The following is an 18,088-nucleotide window of genomic DNA, read 5'->3' as shown; positions in this document are numbered from 1 at the left end:
CTCCTTAAGGAACTCCTTCAGGTTTTCCTTCAGGTCTTCCTTCAGGAACTCCTTCAGGTCTTCCTTTAGGTCTTCCTTCAGGAACTCCTTCAGGTCTTCCTTCAGGTCTTCCTTCAGGAATACCTTAAGGAACTCCTTCAGGAACTCCTTCAGGTCTTCCTTCAGGAACTTCTTCAGGAACTCCTTCAGGTCTTCCTTCAGGAACACCTTAAGGAACTCCTTCAGGAACTCCTTCAGGTCTTCCTTCAGGAACACCTTAAGGAACTCCTTCAGGAACTCCTTCAGGTCTTCCTTCAGGAACACCTTAAGGAACTCCTTCAGGAACTCCTTCAGGTCTTCCTTCAGGAACTCCTTAAGGAACTCCTTCAGGAACTCCTTCAGGTCTTCCTTCAGGAACTCCTTAAGGAACTCCTTCAGGAACTCCTTCAGGTCTTCCTTCAGGAACTCCTTAAGGAACTCCTTCAGGTCTTCCTTCAGGAACTCCTTCAGGTCTTCCTTTAGGTCTTCCTTCAGGAACTCCTTCAGGTCTTCCTTCAGGTCTTCCTTAAGGAACTCCTTCAGGTCTTCCTTCAGGTCTTCCTTCAGGAACTCCTTCAGGAACTCCTTCAGGTCTTCCTTCAGGTCTTCCTTCAGGAACTCCTTCAGGAACTCCTTCAGGTCTTCCTTCAGGAACTCCTTAAGGAACTCCTTCAGGTCTTCCTTCAGGTCTTCCTTCAGGAACTCCTTCAGGTCTGTGTGTGTGTATATGTGTGTACACATATGGTGGCGGGCTGTGGATTTGGTACCTACGGGTGCTGTTTAACAGCTGATCACGGCCCGCCACTGACACACACATATATATATATATATATATAAGTGTGTGTGTGTATACTAGTTTCAGAGCTACAAACACCTGTTTACTGTGGTTACCTGCAGTAAACAGGTGTTCGTTGTCTGCAGCTGGAGTCGGTTTACATCTCAGGAGAACAGTCATTTACATTTGGTTTCCTGTGGCTCCTTCACAATAAAAGCCTAGTGTTTTAATGCAAAGGAGCAGAAGAGGAATCATAAATTGTTAAGAAAACATGATCACAATCAAATCTCTGATGGGTTGCAGTTAATTCCACTTTTATTATCCCTGACAAACCATCTGGTTATTAATACTATTTTCTTTCAAATACAAATATATGTTATTAATAAAGTTCTTTCAAATGAAAATATCTGTTCATTCAAGTTTTTTTCATATATATTTATATCAACAATATAATTAGATTTATATATGAATGTATGTCAATACATAAGGTCAGATGTAATTTTATATATATATATGTGTGTGTGTGTGTGTGTGTGTGTGTGTGTGTGTGTGTGTGTGTGTGTGTGTATGTATGCATGCACATATACACACACACACACATATATATATATATATATATATATATATATATATATATATATATACACACACACATACATTTGTCCCACATGGAGGGAGCAATCCACCGGTTTCCGGCATAATTAATTAATTGTATATCATATTCAATCAATACCACATATATCAGTATAAATATAAATAGCGATATTTGTATATGTATACACATTCTGAACATCTGAAGCATGACTTTTATTCTGTAGAAATGTCAGACTGACTGAAGAGACGCTCGCCTACAAATGTCACGTCAGCTGCTTTCATGTGATGAGTCTGCTGCCGCCTCCTCTTCCTCCTCCTTTGATGGGAGACATTTGGCATTGAGAGGAGAGTGAGGAGGATGAAGAGGAGGAGGAGGAAGGTATCACCTGCAATCTGTTCATAAAGCTTCATCAGACAGAACAAAGCAGCGTGAGCTACCCTGCTCTTTCATTTCCTGTTTGACAGGAAATGAAAGAGCATTTATCGAGTCTCCATCAGTTACTGGAGCTGAGGACGCCTGTCACTCACTGCTCACACACACACACACACACACACACACACACACACACACACACACGTCCACACATACATAACATCCTGTCCCGGGACCTCACATCGGATCAGGAACAACTCCCAAATAAAGACATTAAAAACCTTTCACAGGGAAAACAGGAAGAACCTTCAGGAGAGCAGCAGAGGAGGATCCCTCTCCTGGATGGACAGAAGAATAGATGTCATGTGACCAGAATGAACAACGTAACAGAGCTACAGCACATTACATGAATATGACAAAGTATTCATATAATGAGTAGTATATGCATGGAACATGATCCAGATAACCACGACCCATGAAGCAGAAGGAGGGAGAGAGGAGGGGCATCAGCAGGGACATGGCAGGAGGTAGAAGGTAGGAGGTAGAAGGTAGAAGGTAGGAGGCAGGAGGTAGGAGGCAGGAGGCAGGAGGTAGGAGGCAGGAGGTAGGAGGTAGGAGGTAGGAGGCAGGAGGCAGGAGGCAGGAGGTAGGAGGTAGGAGGCAGGAGGCAGGAGGCAGGACCGGTTCCAGGCCGGTTAATTGAGTTCAAAGAAGCTTCACCTTCTTTCTTTCTGTCTGTTTGTTTCTGTTTACTAACAGTCACATACACATCACACTCATCTAGTTCTTTCTCTTATATGATTATTTACATATATGATTATATATATGATTATAAAAGTGACTTCAGAGGAGCCTCAGTGTGAACAGCAGGGGGAGGAGCCTCAGCCCCCTCCCCCCTCCCTGCTGCAGTACTTAAGAGGAGGTGCTGGTCCGGAGCCTCAGTGTGAGCAGCATCAGACTGGAGCCCTGGTTCTTCTAAACCCACTGGTTCTCCAGCAGCAGCAGCAGACTGGAGTCCTGGTTCTTCTAAACCCACTGGTTCCCCAGCAGACGGCAGACTGGAGCCCTGGTTTTCCTACACCCACTGGTTCCCCATGGCCTCGCCCCACGTGATGAAGCCCGGCCCGGAGCCGGTGCCCCGCATGCAGCCCGCCATGATGATGTTCTCCAGCAAGTACTGGTCCAGGAGGGGTCTGTCTCTGGATTCGGCCATGTTCCACCAGCAGCAGCAGCGGCACACCGGGGGGCAGATGGTGAGCACTGCTCTTCATCCTCCTCCTCTTCGTCTGTCCTTTTGTTTTTAATACTTCCTGCAGAAGATGTCACGTCTTTATTGCATCTTTATGAACGGTTTCAGCTGAGACGACGAGGTTAACGGCTGTAGATGTAAACTGAATCAAATACAACATGTGACTGTTTAACGAATAATCAATACTACTTGATGATGAAGATGATCGTTAGTTGTAGCTCTCATAAAAGTTTGAAACTAAATGCTGAAATTATAACGAATACATCTTTAACATCACTTTGCAAAAGAGCCAGAAGACCGCGTAGCTGTAACCTCCAGATGAGAGCAGAGCATACTCACGTGCACGCTCACGTGCACGCTCACATGCACGCTCACATGAATGTGAGCATGAATGTGAGCATTCATGTGCGCACATGCATGCGCACATGCACGCTCACATGCACACTCACACACATGTATGCGCACATGCACGCTCACACGTATTATAAAATTGTATTTATGACACACACACACCTAAAGGATTATTAGGAACACCATACTAATACTGTGTTTGACCCCCTTTCGCCTTCAGAACTGCCTTAATTCTACGTGGCATTGATTCAACAAGGTGCTGAAAGCATTCTTTAGAAATGTTGGCCCATATTGATAGGATAGCATCTTGCAGTTGATGGAGATTTGTGGGATGCACATCCAGGGCACGGAGCTCCCGTTCCACCACATCCCAAAGATGCTCTATTGGGTTGAGATCTGGTGACTGTGGGGCCATTTTAGTACAGTGAACTCATCGTCATGTTCAAGAAACCAATTAGAAATGATTGGAGCTTTGTGACATGGTGCATTATCCTGCTGGAAGTAGCCATCAGAGGATGGGTACATGGTGGCCATAAAGGGATGGACATGGTCCAAAACAATGCTCAGGTAGGCATTTAAACGATGCCCAATTGGCACTAAGGGGCCTAAAGTGTGCCAAGAAAACATCCCCCACAGCATTACACCACCACCAGCCTGCACAGTGGTAACAAGGCATGATGGATCCATGTTCTCATTCTGTTTACACCAAATTCTGACTCTACCATCTGAATGTCTTAACAGAAATTGAGACTCATCAGACCAGGCAACATTGTTCCAGTCTTCAACTGTCCAATTTTGGTGAGCTCTTGCAAATTGTAGCCTCTTGTTCCTATTGGTAGTGGAGATAAGTGGAACCCAGTGGGGTCTTCTGCTGTTGGAGCCCATCCGCCTCAAGGTTGTGCGTGTTGTGGCTTCACAAATGCTTTGCTGCATACCTCGGTTGTAACGAGTGGTTATTTCAGTCAAAGTTGCTCTTCTATCAGCTTGAATCAGTCGGCTCATTCTCCTCTGACCTCTAGCATCAACAAGGCATTTTTGCCCACAGGACTGCCGCATACTGGATGTTTTTCCCTTTTCACACCATTCTTTGTAAAGCCTAGAAACCACACCCCTAAATGCATTGAAGCAACTGCCATGTGATTGGTTGATTAGATAATTGCATTAATGAGAAATTGAACAGGTGTTCCTAATAATCCTTTAGGTGAGTGTATATTGGTGTTTTTAAAGCTGTGTAGTTTTATGTTGACTCAGAGCTCCTCTGGTGGCCACGGAGGGTACAACATCTTTGTGATTGGCTAGAGAAGAAAAACATGACGTCGTCGTTCATGAAGAACATGACGTCGTCGTTCATGAAGAACATGATGTCATCGTTCATGAAGACAATGACGTCATCATTCATGAAGACCATGACGTCGTCGTTCATGAAGAACATGACGTCGTCGTTCATGAAGAACATGACGTCATCGTTCACGAAGACAATGACGTCATCATTCATGAAGAACATGACGTCGTCGTTCATGAAGAACATGACGTCTCAGATGAAATGTGTGTTTGTTGTCTGGCGGCTCAGTCGAGGCGTCCGTCCTTCTGTCCCATCAGCGAGGTGCCGGACAAAGAGAGCCCTGAGGATTGTGGGAAGACGGCGCTTGTGTTTTCTCTGAAGAACGAAGTGGGCTGTCTGGTCAAAGCCCTTAGACTCTTCCAGGTGAGATATCTGTTTCCTCTTCCACTTATTATTGATTATTGATCAGAGGGACACCATACATTTACTTTATTCTCTGCTCTGCAGGAGAAGCGAGTGAACCTGAGCCACATCGAGTCCCGGACGTCAAAGCGAGTCGGTAACGAGGTGGAGATCTTTGCCGACTGCAGCTGCACTAAGGAAGAGTTTGACGAGCTGCTGCAGCATCTCAGAGACCACGTGAACATCATCTCCTTCAACACACCTGCACACTTTTGGTCTGCAGAGGCAGGTGAGTCCACCTGAGCTGTTACATTACCCCTCTACCTGTGCTGTCTGCTGAGAAAGGTGAGTCCAATGATGATCTGGTTTACAAGTAGATGGGTACCAATGATGATCGGATCTGGTTTGTAGGTAGATGGGTAGGTTATCTGATTTACAGGTAGATGGGTACCAATGAGGATCTTGTTTGTAGGTAGATGGGTACCAATGATGATCTGGTTTACAAGTAGATGGGTACCAATGAGGATCTGGTTTACAGATCATAATCGGTGCCAGATTGTTTCGCCATTTCAGATTCCCGTACAGAGTCCAGCCACCACCGCGTACACCATCACATCTCCCTGCCTGCATTCGATTCTTGCCCTACAAATTACCAGCTGTCTTCCAAATAAAACCCATTCCTACAACTACCCTTCTGCCTCCGTGTCCGCTCTTGGGTCTTGCCGAAACTGAATCGTAACAGAATAATCTGGCCAAACATGGACCCAAGGGACACAGGTTCCCTAACTCAGGCGCTGGCCTTCCGGGGCGCTGTGTTTGCCCAGCATTTTCTGTGGACCCTTTCCTCCGGTGTGTCTCGACTCGGCGGCAAGATGGACCGGCTCATGGCTCTCCTCTTTCCTCCTTCAGCCGCGGGTGCTTCCGCTTCCCCCGCTGTTGATCCGTCTGCGCAGTCCACCGCCTCCATGCTTCGGTCAACCGTCTCTAACAGCCAGTTCCCCATCGAGGCTCCGGCCGACTCCAGATGCCGGCTCCCTAGTCAACCACGGTCCTGGCCGTTGCTTCCGTGCCGCGCTCAACCCCGGTCTTCCCGTTCGCCTTCCGGCCGTCTCCAACAGCCGTTTTCCCATCGACGCCCTGGAACAGGTGGGACCTTGTTCTGGTGGGACGTCTGGGATCCGGCCCTTGAGGGAGGGGTACTGTCTCTGGACGCCGGTTCCCTGTCGGCGCACCGGCCAACACCGGTCCTGGCCACCGCTTCGGTACACCCCTGTCTTCCCTACGGCGCTCCGGTCGACTCCTGACGCGGGTTCCCGGTCGGCACACTGGCAAATCCAGGGCCCGGCTGCCACCTCCGTGCCACTGCCTACCCAAGTCCCGGCTGCCGCCTCTGTGCCACTGCCAGCCCAGGCCGCAGTCGGCTCCAGACTCCGGTCCCCCTTCGGCGCCACGCTTGGTTCTGGACTCCTATTCTCCTGAACCCCTGTAGCCCCGCTACAGGTAGATGGGTACCAATGAGGATCTGGTTTACAGGTAGATGGGTACCAATGAGGATCTGGTTTAATGGTAGATGGGTACCAATGAGGATCTGGTTTACAGGTAGATGGGTACCAATGAGGATCTGGTTTACAGGTAGATGGGTACCAATGAGGATCTGGTTTACAGGTAGATGGGTACCAATGAGGATCTGGTTTACAGGTAGATGGGTACCAATGAGGATCTGGTTTACAGGTAGATGGGTACCAATGAGGATCTGGTTTACAGGTAGATACGTACCAATGAGGATCTGGTTTACAGGTAGATACGTACCAATAAGGATCTGGTTTACAGGTAGGTGGGTACCAATGAGGATCTGGTTTAATGGTAGATGGGTACCAATGAGGATCTGGTTTAATGGTAGATGGGTACCAATGAGGATCTGGTTTAATGGTAGATGGGTACCAATGAGGATCTGGTTTAATGGTAGATGGGTACCAATGAGGATCTGGTTTAATGGTAGATGGGTACCGATGCGGATCTGGTTTACAGGTAGATGGGTACCAATGAGGATCTGGTTTAATGGTAGATGGGTACCAATGACGATCTGGTTTACAGGTAGATGACCCTCACATTGGACCAAAGATACTATCGAGCTGATGAGAATAATGTATAAAATGTATAAAATAAAATGTTCGATGATAGTAGATTCTGGAGTTAGAAAGATTAGTCATTGATGTTCTGGTTTTTAACTCTTTTGTATGTACCTTGTGTCTTTGGATCAAGATAAATGTGAAAATCCCTCTTTAAAAAAAAATCACAATTTTTTCATATAGAACATTTTCCCAAACTATATTTCTGTTGTGAAATCAGATGAAGACGATGTTCCCTGGTTCCCGATGAAGATCTCGGAGTTGGATCAGTGTTCCCACAGAGTGTTGATGTACGGATCAGAGCTGGACGCAGACCACCCTGTAACTACATTTCTGTTGAATATGTTATATTAGTATTTTAACATCATGTAATAACATTATACATATATCCATATTTATGGGACAAACGGAAAAATCTAACACATCCAATGAAGTTTTTCCAAAGATGGCTTCTGGTAAATATAATATGTGAAGGTCTTACCAGCTGACCTCTGACCTCTTCCTCCCTGCAGGGCTTTAAGGATGAAGTTTACCGTCAGAGAAGGAAGTTCTTTGTGGAAGTTGCCATGAATTACAAATTGTAAGTATCATAATGATTCTCAGTTTTCTCCTCTGACGAAAACTTGTTTCAGTCGTTTGTTTGGACGTCTCAAAGATGTTTCCTTCATGAAAGGTGCAACACACTGAACACATAAAGGAGCATGTTCATCAGCACCTCCCTCATCTTCATCTTCAATGTGAACACTTTGAACAATGACTTATGGTTAATGAGGTGAGCTGTAATCCTCAGTGATTGATGTGTCTCCTCCCCAGCGGGCAGCCCATCCCTCGTATCGAGTACACCCCGGAGGAGGTCAGGACGTGGGGGGTAGTCTTCAGAGAGCTGACCCAGCTGTACCCGACTCACGCCTGCAAAGAATACCTGAAGAACCTGCCGCTGCTCAGCAAAGACTGCGGTTACCGCGACGACAACATCCCCCAGCTGGAGGACGTCTCCCTGTTTCTCAGAGGTCGTCTGCAACGAGCCTCAAGGCTTCCAAACTTTGAGTCTTTACAGCTTTATTTGAACATAGTTTTATCGACTGTTGTGTTTCGGACTAGTTCCTGGAGTCTGCAGGAAGTCACTGCTGATAACCGGAAGAGTGAATAACCAGAAATGAGTACCAGTATGTGATGCCTGTGTTTCAGAGAGGTCTGGATTCACCGTGCGACCAGTAGCAGGCTACCTGTCCCCCAGAGACTTCCTGGCTGGTTTGGCCTACAGAGTGTTCAACTGCACTCAGTACGTTCGTCACAGCACCGACCCGCTCTACACACCTGAGCCGTGAGTACACCTGAGCCCTGAGTCCACCTGAGTACACCTGAGCCCTGAGTCCACCTGAGTACACCTGAGCCCTGAGTCCACCTGAGCCCTGAGTCCACCTGAGCCCTGAGTACACCTGGGGCACCGCATCCCCTGTGCATTGAGTCCTAACCCCATCAGGTGGAGCCTTTTTTTCTGATTTTTCCAGAAATGAGGAACTGAGTTTTAAAAAACTAAAACGCTTCTAGATCATCAACAACAGGTTCGATCTAATACATGTAAACGGCTAAAGTACTGTAAACCCTTGTGAAAAGAGAAACGATGGACTATATATTTTTTTAAAAATCGTTATATTTTTATAATTACGTAATTACATAAGCTCCTCAACATGACTGAGCGATTATAACGTTTCACTATTTAACTAATGTAGTACCCCTAACAACGGCAGCGTTCGCTGAAAGTACACGGCTGTGACCGTAGAGACTGTACGAACCTTCCACTGTAGATCACTGTTTGTAAGTATTGACGTCGCGAGCTGCGAAAAGGCGACGGGACTTTTTTTTCCATTTCTGCTTCCGTGATCTCATTGGCCCTCAGACTCATCTGAAGCGCGTCAGATGACATGACGGAGATGGTCATTTGAAGTACACAACAATTCAGGTCAAAATTGCTAATTTTTCTATTTCTGAACCGAAAAACATGATTTTTGGACTGGAAAGGCTACTCTGTAACTTAAACCTTTAGTCCAGTCTACTCTGTAACTTAAACCTTTAGTCCAGTCTACTCTGTAACTTAAACCTTTAGTCCAGTCTACTCTGTAACTTAAACCTTTAGTCCAGTCTACTCTGTAACTTAAACCTTTAGTCCAGTCTACTCTGTAACTTAAACCTTTAGTCCAGTCTACTCTGTAACTTAAACCTTTAGTCCAGTCTACTCTGTAACTTAAACCTTTAGTCCAGTCTACTCTGTAACTTAAACCTTTAGTCCAGTCTACTCTGTAACTTAAACCTTTAGTCCAGTCTACTCTGTAACTTAAACCTTTAGTCCAGTCTACTCTGTAACTTAAACCTTTAGTCCAGTCTACTCTGTGACTTAAACCTTTAGTCCAGTCTACTCTGTAACTTAAACCTTTAGTCCAGTCTACTCCTTAACTTAAACCTTTAGTCCAGTCTACTCTGTGACTTAAACCTTTAGTCCAGTCTACTCTGTGACTTAAACCTTTAGTCCAGTCTACTCTGTAACTTAAACCTTTAGTCCAGGCTACTCTGTGACTTAAACCTTTAGTCCAGTCTACTCCTTAACTTAAACCTTTAGTCCAGTCTACTCTGTGACTTAAACCTTTATATCCAGGCTACTCTGTGACTTAAACCTTTAGTCCAGTCTACTCTGTGACTTAAACCTTTAGTCCAGTCTACTCTGTGACTTAAACCTTTAGTCCAGTCTACTCCTTAACTTAAACCTTTAGTCCAGTCTACTCTGTGACTTAAACCTTTAGTCCAGTCTACTCCTTAACTTAAACCTTTAGTCCAATCTACTCTTAACTTAAACCTTTAGTCCAGTCTACTCTTAACTTAAACCTTTAGTCCAGTCGACTCTGTAACTTAAACCTTTAGTCCAGTCTACTCTTAACTTAAACCTTTAGTCCAGTCGACTCTGTAACTTAAACCTTTAGTCCAGTCTACTCTGTAACTTAAACCTTTAGTCCAGTCTACTCTGTAACTTAAACCTTTAGTCCAGTCTACTCTGTAACTTAAACCTTTAGTCCAGTCTACTCTGTAACTTAAACCTTTAGTCCAGTCTACTCTGTAACTTAAAGCTTTAGTCCAGTCTACTCTGTAACTTAAACCTTTAGTCCAGTCTACTCTGTAACTTAAAGCTTTAGTCCAGTCGACTCTGTAACTTAAAGCTTTAGTCCAGTCTACTCTGTAACTTAAACCTTTAGTCCGGTCTACTCTGTATCACAATAAGAGCTTCTTCTGTTAGCAGCAGGTGTCTGACTCCTTCACAATAAGAGCCTCCTGTCTGACAGCAGGTCTCTGACTCCTTCACAATAAGAGCCTCCTGTCTGGCAGCAGGTCTCTGACTCCTTCACAATAAGAGCTTCCTCTGTGTGTTGTGGTTGCAGAGACACCTGCCACGAGCTGCTGGGTCACGTTCCTCTGCTGGCGGATCCCAAGTTCGCTCAGTTCTCTCAGGAGATCGGCCTGGCGTCTCTGGGAGCTTCTGATGAGGACGTTCAGAAACTGGCCACAGTGAGTTTAGGCCATGTGACAACGTGTCAGAGCGCTACCGGCGTCCTCTAGTGGCCACGGGGAGCAATACCACTACTAGTCAATAATAATAGATCAGTTTTAAAAACATTGATATAGGTTTGATGTTACATTAAAGTAAACAAATAAATGAAGTAAAAGAGTTTACTGAAGACATGTGTCTTCTTAGGAAAACAGACTACTTTTCTGTTTGTGTTTTCCTATTGAATAGCACAACAGGCAGGCTCATTATATTCCACCATGGTGTTCTTTTGTGCTCTGATATATAGTATTATATTCTCACTCTGATAGATAGTATTATATTCTCACTCTGATATATAGTATTATGTTCTCTCTCTGATATATTGTATTATATTCTCTCTCTGATATATTGTATTATATTCTCTCTCTGATATATTGTATTATATTCTCTCTCTGATATATTGTATTATATTCTCTCTCTGATATATTGTATTATATTCTCTCTCTGATATATAGTATTATGTTCTCTCTATCTCAGTGTTATTTCTTCACTATTGAGTTTGGACTCTGCAAACAGGACGGTCAGCTGAGAGCCTATGGAGCCGGATTACTGTCTTCTATCGGGGAGCTGAGGGTAACACACACACACACACACACACACACACACACACACACACACACACACACACACACACACACACACACACACACACACACACACACACACACACACACACACACACGAAGAAGAAAGAAAGTATCCTTTATTATTCCCCTTGAGGAAATTCTTCTCTGCATTTGCCCCCTGCATTTGCTCCCTGGATGGGGGGCAGTGGGCGGCCCTGTGGGGCGCCCTGTGGGGCACCCTGTGGGGCGCCCGGGGGGCAGCTGGGGGTTGGGTGTCTTGCTCAGGGACACTTCGACATGTGAGCTATGGGGGGACTGGGGATCGAGCCGGCTACAGGACGACCACTCATCCCCCTGAGCTACAGCCGCCCCAAATATACACATATATACACATATATACACACATATATACACACATATATACACATATATACACACATATATACACATATATATACACACATATATACACATATATACACATATATGTACACATATATACACACATATATACACATATATACACATATATACACACATATATACACATATATACACACATATATACACATATATACACACATATATACACATATATACACACATATATACACATATATACACACATATGTACACACATATATACACACATATACATACACACATATATACACATATATACACATATGTACACACATATACCCACACGTATATACACATATATACCCACACATATATACACACACATATACACACACATATACACACATATATACACACATATATACACACACATATACACACACATATACGCACACATAAACACACACATAAACACACACACACATACACACATATATCTGCATATATACACACATGTACACACATACACACGTATATATACACACACATACACACATATATACCTGCATATATACACACATATATATACACACATACACACATATATATACCCGCATATATACATATATATATATATATATATAATATATTATATATATATATATTCACCAGAGAACACAAACTAACACCTTCAGGCATTAAGTAATGAAATACTGTGAAATGACACAGGAACAAGTACTGTCCACGCTGCTGACAAGTATTTAACACTACAAGCCTTTGGTGCTTCAAGACGTGTATATGTGTATGTATATGTACATATACACATTTACACACACACACACCTATATATATATACACATCCTGTATGCCCCACCTCATGATGTTCCTACAAACAGCCCCCCCCCAAACTTTTTGGATCATTAAATGTCTGAAACGATCATTTATATTAAAATCACAAACTTAATTCATGAAGTACAAGATTGTAAAACCCTGTGAGTGTTAAAAGCCAGCCAGTGGAAGTCGTGTGGACTAAGTCAGTGTCTGGCCCCAGCACGCCCTCTCGGACCGGGCCCGCGTCAGGCCCTTCGACCCGAAGACCACCTGCAGGCAGGAGTGCCTCATCACCTGCTTCCAGGACGTGTACTTCGTGTCCGACAGCTTCGAGGAGGCCAAAGAGAAGATGAGGTGAGCGACGCGCAAAGGTCACAAAGGTCACAAAGGTCACAAAGGTCACCACGGCTCAGTGGTAGAGCGGGTCGGCCTTCAAACGGAGGATCGCTGACGGAGCATGTGGAAGTGTTCATGATCTCACCTCATCACCTTCACCTCAAATCAGAGATCAGAGGGGGAGAAATCAGAGATCAGAGGAGGGGAAATCAGAGGAGGAGAAATGAGAGTTTAGAGGCGAAATCAGAGGAGGAGAATTCAGAGTAGGGGAAATCAGAAATCAGAGGAGAAATATCAATAAATAGTATTTTATAGAAGTTTCAGGATGGTCTGATCTGAAGTCAGCATTGAACTTGATGAAGGCTGGTTGGTTCTCTGAGGAAACGCAGACAGTGTGGTAGGAGCCTCTGTGGGTAAACACATGACGTGTCACATGACCATTGAAAGCGTCTCTTCTTCACAGGGAGTTCGCTAAGTCCATCAAGAGGCCGTTCTCCGTGTACTACAACCCGTACACTCAGAGCATGGACCTGCTCAAAGACACCCGCGGCATCGAGGACGTGGTGCAGGAGCTCCGCAGCGACCTGAACACGGTGTGCGACGCGCTGGGCAAGATGAACACCTACATGGGCATCTAGCACCAGGCTGGACTCTGATTGGTTCACACGGCACTGTGTTCATGTCTCTGATTGGTTTAAACATCACTGTGTTCATGTCTCTGCTCTGATTGGTTTAAACATCACTGTGTTCATGTCTCTGCTCTGATTGGTTTAAACATCACTGTGTTCATGTCTCTGCTCTGATTGGTTTAAACATCACTGTGTTCATGTCTCTGCTCTGATTGGTTTAAACATCACTGTGTTCATGTCTCTGATTGGTTTAAACATCACTGTGTTCATGTCTCTGATTGGTTTAAACATCACTGTGTTCATGTCTCTGCTCTGATTGGTTTAAACATCACTGTGTTCATGTCTCTGCTCTGATTGGTTTAAACATCACTGTGTTCATGTCTCTGCTCTGATTGGTTTAAACATCACTGTGTTCATGTCTCTGCTCTGATTGGTTTAAACATCACTGTGTTCATGTCTCTGCTCTGATTGGTTTAAACATCACTGTGTTCATGTCTCTGATTGGTTTAAACATCACTGTGTTGATGAAACACATTCGCTACACATATATATGTTATATTGTGAATCCTTTCTTTCCAGGAATATATAGATGTTTATGATAAATGTTTAAAGTTATAAAGTTATTTAGCATAGTAAAGCGTGAGTAATCCCTTAATTCATCATTTATAAAGCATTGTTCCAACATGAACACTCATTAATAACTCATTAGTATGCAGTTCATAAACACAGTTAATATGAATTACAGTATTAAAACACGTTGATAAAGCACATGTTATCGTATTCCATAACCATTGTGCATATCTAAATCATTACATGTATAAATAAATGCAAGAATAAATGACATTTAAATCTTTTTTTTTTTATCATTTACTAAAACTTTATAAATTATCTTATTAATCATCTATAAGTCTGTATTACTTCATTTATAAATGGGGAATCCATCATTTATAAACTATGAAAACACAATCATGAAACACATAATAGTCAAGATACACAGATGCAGATGTTGATACAGATGTTTATACAGATAGATATGTTGATACATATGTTGATACAGATGTTGATACAGATACAGATGTTGATACATATGTTGATACAGATAGATATGTTGATACATATACAGATGTTGATACAGATAGATATGTTGATACATATGTTGATACAGATGTTGATACAGATAGATATGTTGATACACATGTTGATACAGATGCTGATACAGATACAGATGTTGATACATATGTTGATACAGATGTTGATACAGATACAGATGTTGATACAGATACAGATGTTGATACATATGTTGATACAGATGTTGATACAGATACATATGTTGATACATATAGAGATGTTTATACAGATGTTGATACAGATACAGATGTTGATACAGATACAGATGTTGATACAGATACAGATGTTGATACAGATGTTGATACAGATACAGATGTTGATACAGATACAGATGTTGATATAGATGTTGATATAGATGTTGATACAGATGTTGATACAGATGTTGATACAGATGTTTATACAGATGTTGTTACAGATACATATGTTGATACAGATGTTGATACATATACAGATGTTGATACAGATACAGATGTTGATACAGATGTTGTTACAGATACATATGTTGATACAGATGTTGATACAGATACAGATACAGATGTTGATACATATACAGATGTTGATACAGATACAGATGTTGATACAGATACAGATGTTGATACAGATACAGATGTTGATACAGATGTTGTTACAGATACATATGTTGATACAGATGTTGATACAGATACAGATACAGATGTTGATACAGATACAGATGTTGATACAGATACAGATGTTGATACAGATGTTGATACAGATACAGATACAGATGTTGATACAGATACAGATGTTGATACAGATACAGATGTTGGTACATATACAGATGTTTATACAGATGTTGATACAGATACAGATGTTGATACATATACAGATGTTGATACAGATACAGATGTTGATACAGATACAGATGTTTACACAGATGTTGTTACAGATACATATGTTGATACAGATGTTGATACATATACAGATGTTGATACAGATACAGATGTTGATACAGATGTTGTTACAGATACATATGTTGATACAGATGTTGATACAGATACAGATGTTGATACATATACAGATGTTGATACAGATACAGATGTTGGTACATATACAGATGTTTATACAGATGTTGATACAGATACAGATGTTGATACATATACAGATGTTGATACAGATACAGATGTTTATACAGATGTTGATACAGATGTTGATACAGATGAATGAATGAATATATACTTTATTAATCCCCAAGTGGAAATTTAGTGTCACGTAGCAGCCATTTACACAGAAAATAAGATAAGATAAGATATAAAAACAGCAGGGATGAAAGATATATGCAATAATAATACTAATAGAATAAAGATAAAAAATAACAACAACAATAAAATAGCTGTATGAAAGAAAGAATAACAGAGTATTAATTTAGGAATTAAATTAAATTAACTTAAACTTAAGCAGTAGAAGTGCAAGAGTGCAAGTATGTATGTGCATATTAAGGTGTAAATAAAAAGCAAATAAAAATAACAACAACAACAACAACAAACAATAGGAGAGTGCAAAAATGCAATAAATGTATATAATATGATATGTTTAGTGTAGGTAACCATGAACATGTACAGTGTTTAATTCACAGAGGAACTAGCGGTGACTTGTTGTAAAGCCGTATTGCTGTAGGCAGGAATGTTCTCCTGTACGGTCCTTGGTGCAGCGGAGCGTGAGGAACCTCTTTGAGAAAGTGCTGCTCTGGCCCTGCAGCAGGTGATGGAGAGGGTGGTTATTTATATATATATATATATATATATATATATATATATATATATGTGTGTGTGTATGTGTGTATATATATATATATATATATATATATATATATATATATATATATATATATATATATATATATATATATGTCCCTGCAGTAGGTGGTGGTCCAGGTTGTCCAATATGGACAGTAGTGTCTTCAGCGTCCTCCTCTCCACCACCTGCTCCAGGAACTCCTGCTTGCAGCCGATGATGGAGCCTTCTTCACTAGCTTGTTTAGTCTGTTGGTGTCACCGGCTCCAATGCTGCTCCCCAGCAGACGATGGAGAAGTACAGGGCGCTGGACACCACCGACTGGTAGAACATCTCCAGCATCTTCTGCACACATTGAAGGATCCAAGCTTCCTCAGGAAAAAGGTGTTGATACAGATGTTGATACATATACAGAATCAGAATCAGAATCAGAAACCGTTTATTGCCAGGAATGTTTGCACAGACGAGGAATTTAGTTGGACGGAAGGTGCATACATTAGACATTAGACATTAGACATTAGACGAGACAAACAACAATCAACGACAGCAACAGTGCAAAAAGTCTAAATAAGATGAGGATAAAATGCTCAGACAACAGATAACATTAATGTAAGTGTATGTTAAAGTGACGTGTGTGTTTAAGTTAAAGTTAAGTGTATGTATTAAGTGTATTAAAGTTAAGTGTATGTGGCATGTTAAAGTGACGTGTGCGTTTAAGTTAAAGTTAAGTGTATGTGGCATGAGTGTTTAAATATGAATATGAATTGTGCAGTGGAGTGACCGGTAGGAGGAGAGAAAGGAATAAAAATAAAAAATAAAATAAAATAAAAATAAATGGTCCGAAAGAAGGTCCGTGAATAGTCCTGTGATAGTCAGTCAGTGGGGAACCCGGCTCTGTTGATGAGCCCGACTGCCGACGGGAAGAAACTTAGTGTGGCGTGAGGTCTTAGTCCTGATGGACCTCAGCCTCCTGCCAGAGGGGAGGGACACGAACAGGTTGTATCCTGGGTGAGAGGGGTCAGCTGCGATCCTTCTTGCCCGCTTCAGTGTCCTGGAAGTGGACAGGACCTGGAGGGATGGCAAATTGCAGCCAATCACCCTCTCCGCAGAGCAGATGTTGATACAGATGTTGATACATATACAGATGTTGATACAGATGTTGATACAGATACAGATGTTGATACAGATGTTGAAACAGATACAGATGTTGATACATATGTTGATACAGATGTTGATACATATACAGATGTTGATACAGATGGATACAGATACAGATGTTGATACATATACAGATGTTGATACATATACAGATACATATGTTGATACATCTACAAATGTTGATACAGATACATATACAGATCTTGATACAGATGTTGATACAGATATAGATGTTGATACAGATACAGATGTTGATACAGATACATATGTTGATACATATACAGATGTTGATACAGATGTTGATACAGATGTTGATACAGATACAGATGTTGATACAGATACAGATGTTGATACAGATACATATGTTGATACATATACAGATGTTGATACAGATGTTGATACATATACAGATGTTGATACAGATGGATACACATACAGATGTTGATACAGATGTTGATACATATACAGATGTTGATACATATACAGATACAGATGTTGATACATATGTTGATACAGATACAGATGTTGATACATATACAGATGTTGATACATATGTT

The 18,088-nt window shown here is 42.0% G+C and overlaps 1 protein-coding gene across 1 annotated transcript; it reads left to right on the top strand.

The window, feature by feature from the left end:
• Window positions 1–2,887: 2,887 nt before the first annotated feature.
• tph2 (tryptophan hydroxylase 2 (tryptophan 5-monooxygenase)) lies at window positions 2,888–13,502 on the top strand (the record flags this gene model as incomplete). The annotated part of the gene is made up of 11 exons (XM_079223109.1): window positions 2,888–3,013; window positions 4,931–5,065; window positions 5,150–5,333; window positions 7,394–7,494; window positions 7,686–7,753; window positions 7,987–8,183; window positions 8,362–8,497; window positions 10,602–10,728; window positions 11,246–11,341; window positions 12,749–12,882; window positions 13,328–13,502. The coding sequence occupies exons 1-11, from the start codon at window positions 2,903–2,905 to the stop codon at window positions 13,500–13,502; spliced, it is 1,464 nt and encodes a 487-aa protein (XP_079079235.1). The 5' UTR covers window positions 2,888–2,902.
• Between the last annotated feature and the right edge of the window lie 4,586 nt (window positions 13,503–18,088).

Source organism: Taurulus bubalis, assembly GCF_910589615.1.
Source record: "Taurulus bubalis genome assembly, chromosome: 9".
NCBI lineage: Eukaryota > Metazoa > Chordata > Actinopteri > Perciformes > Cottidae > Taurulus > Taurulus bubalis.
The sequence above is the reverse complement of the archived record's forward strand: the minus strand, read 5'-3'. Positions and strand labels throughout refer to the sequence as shown.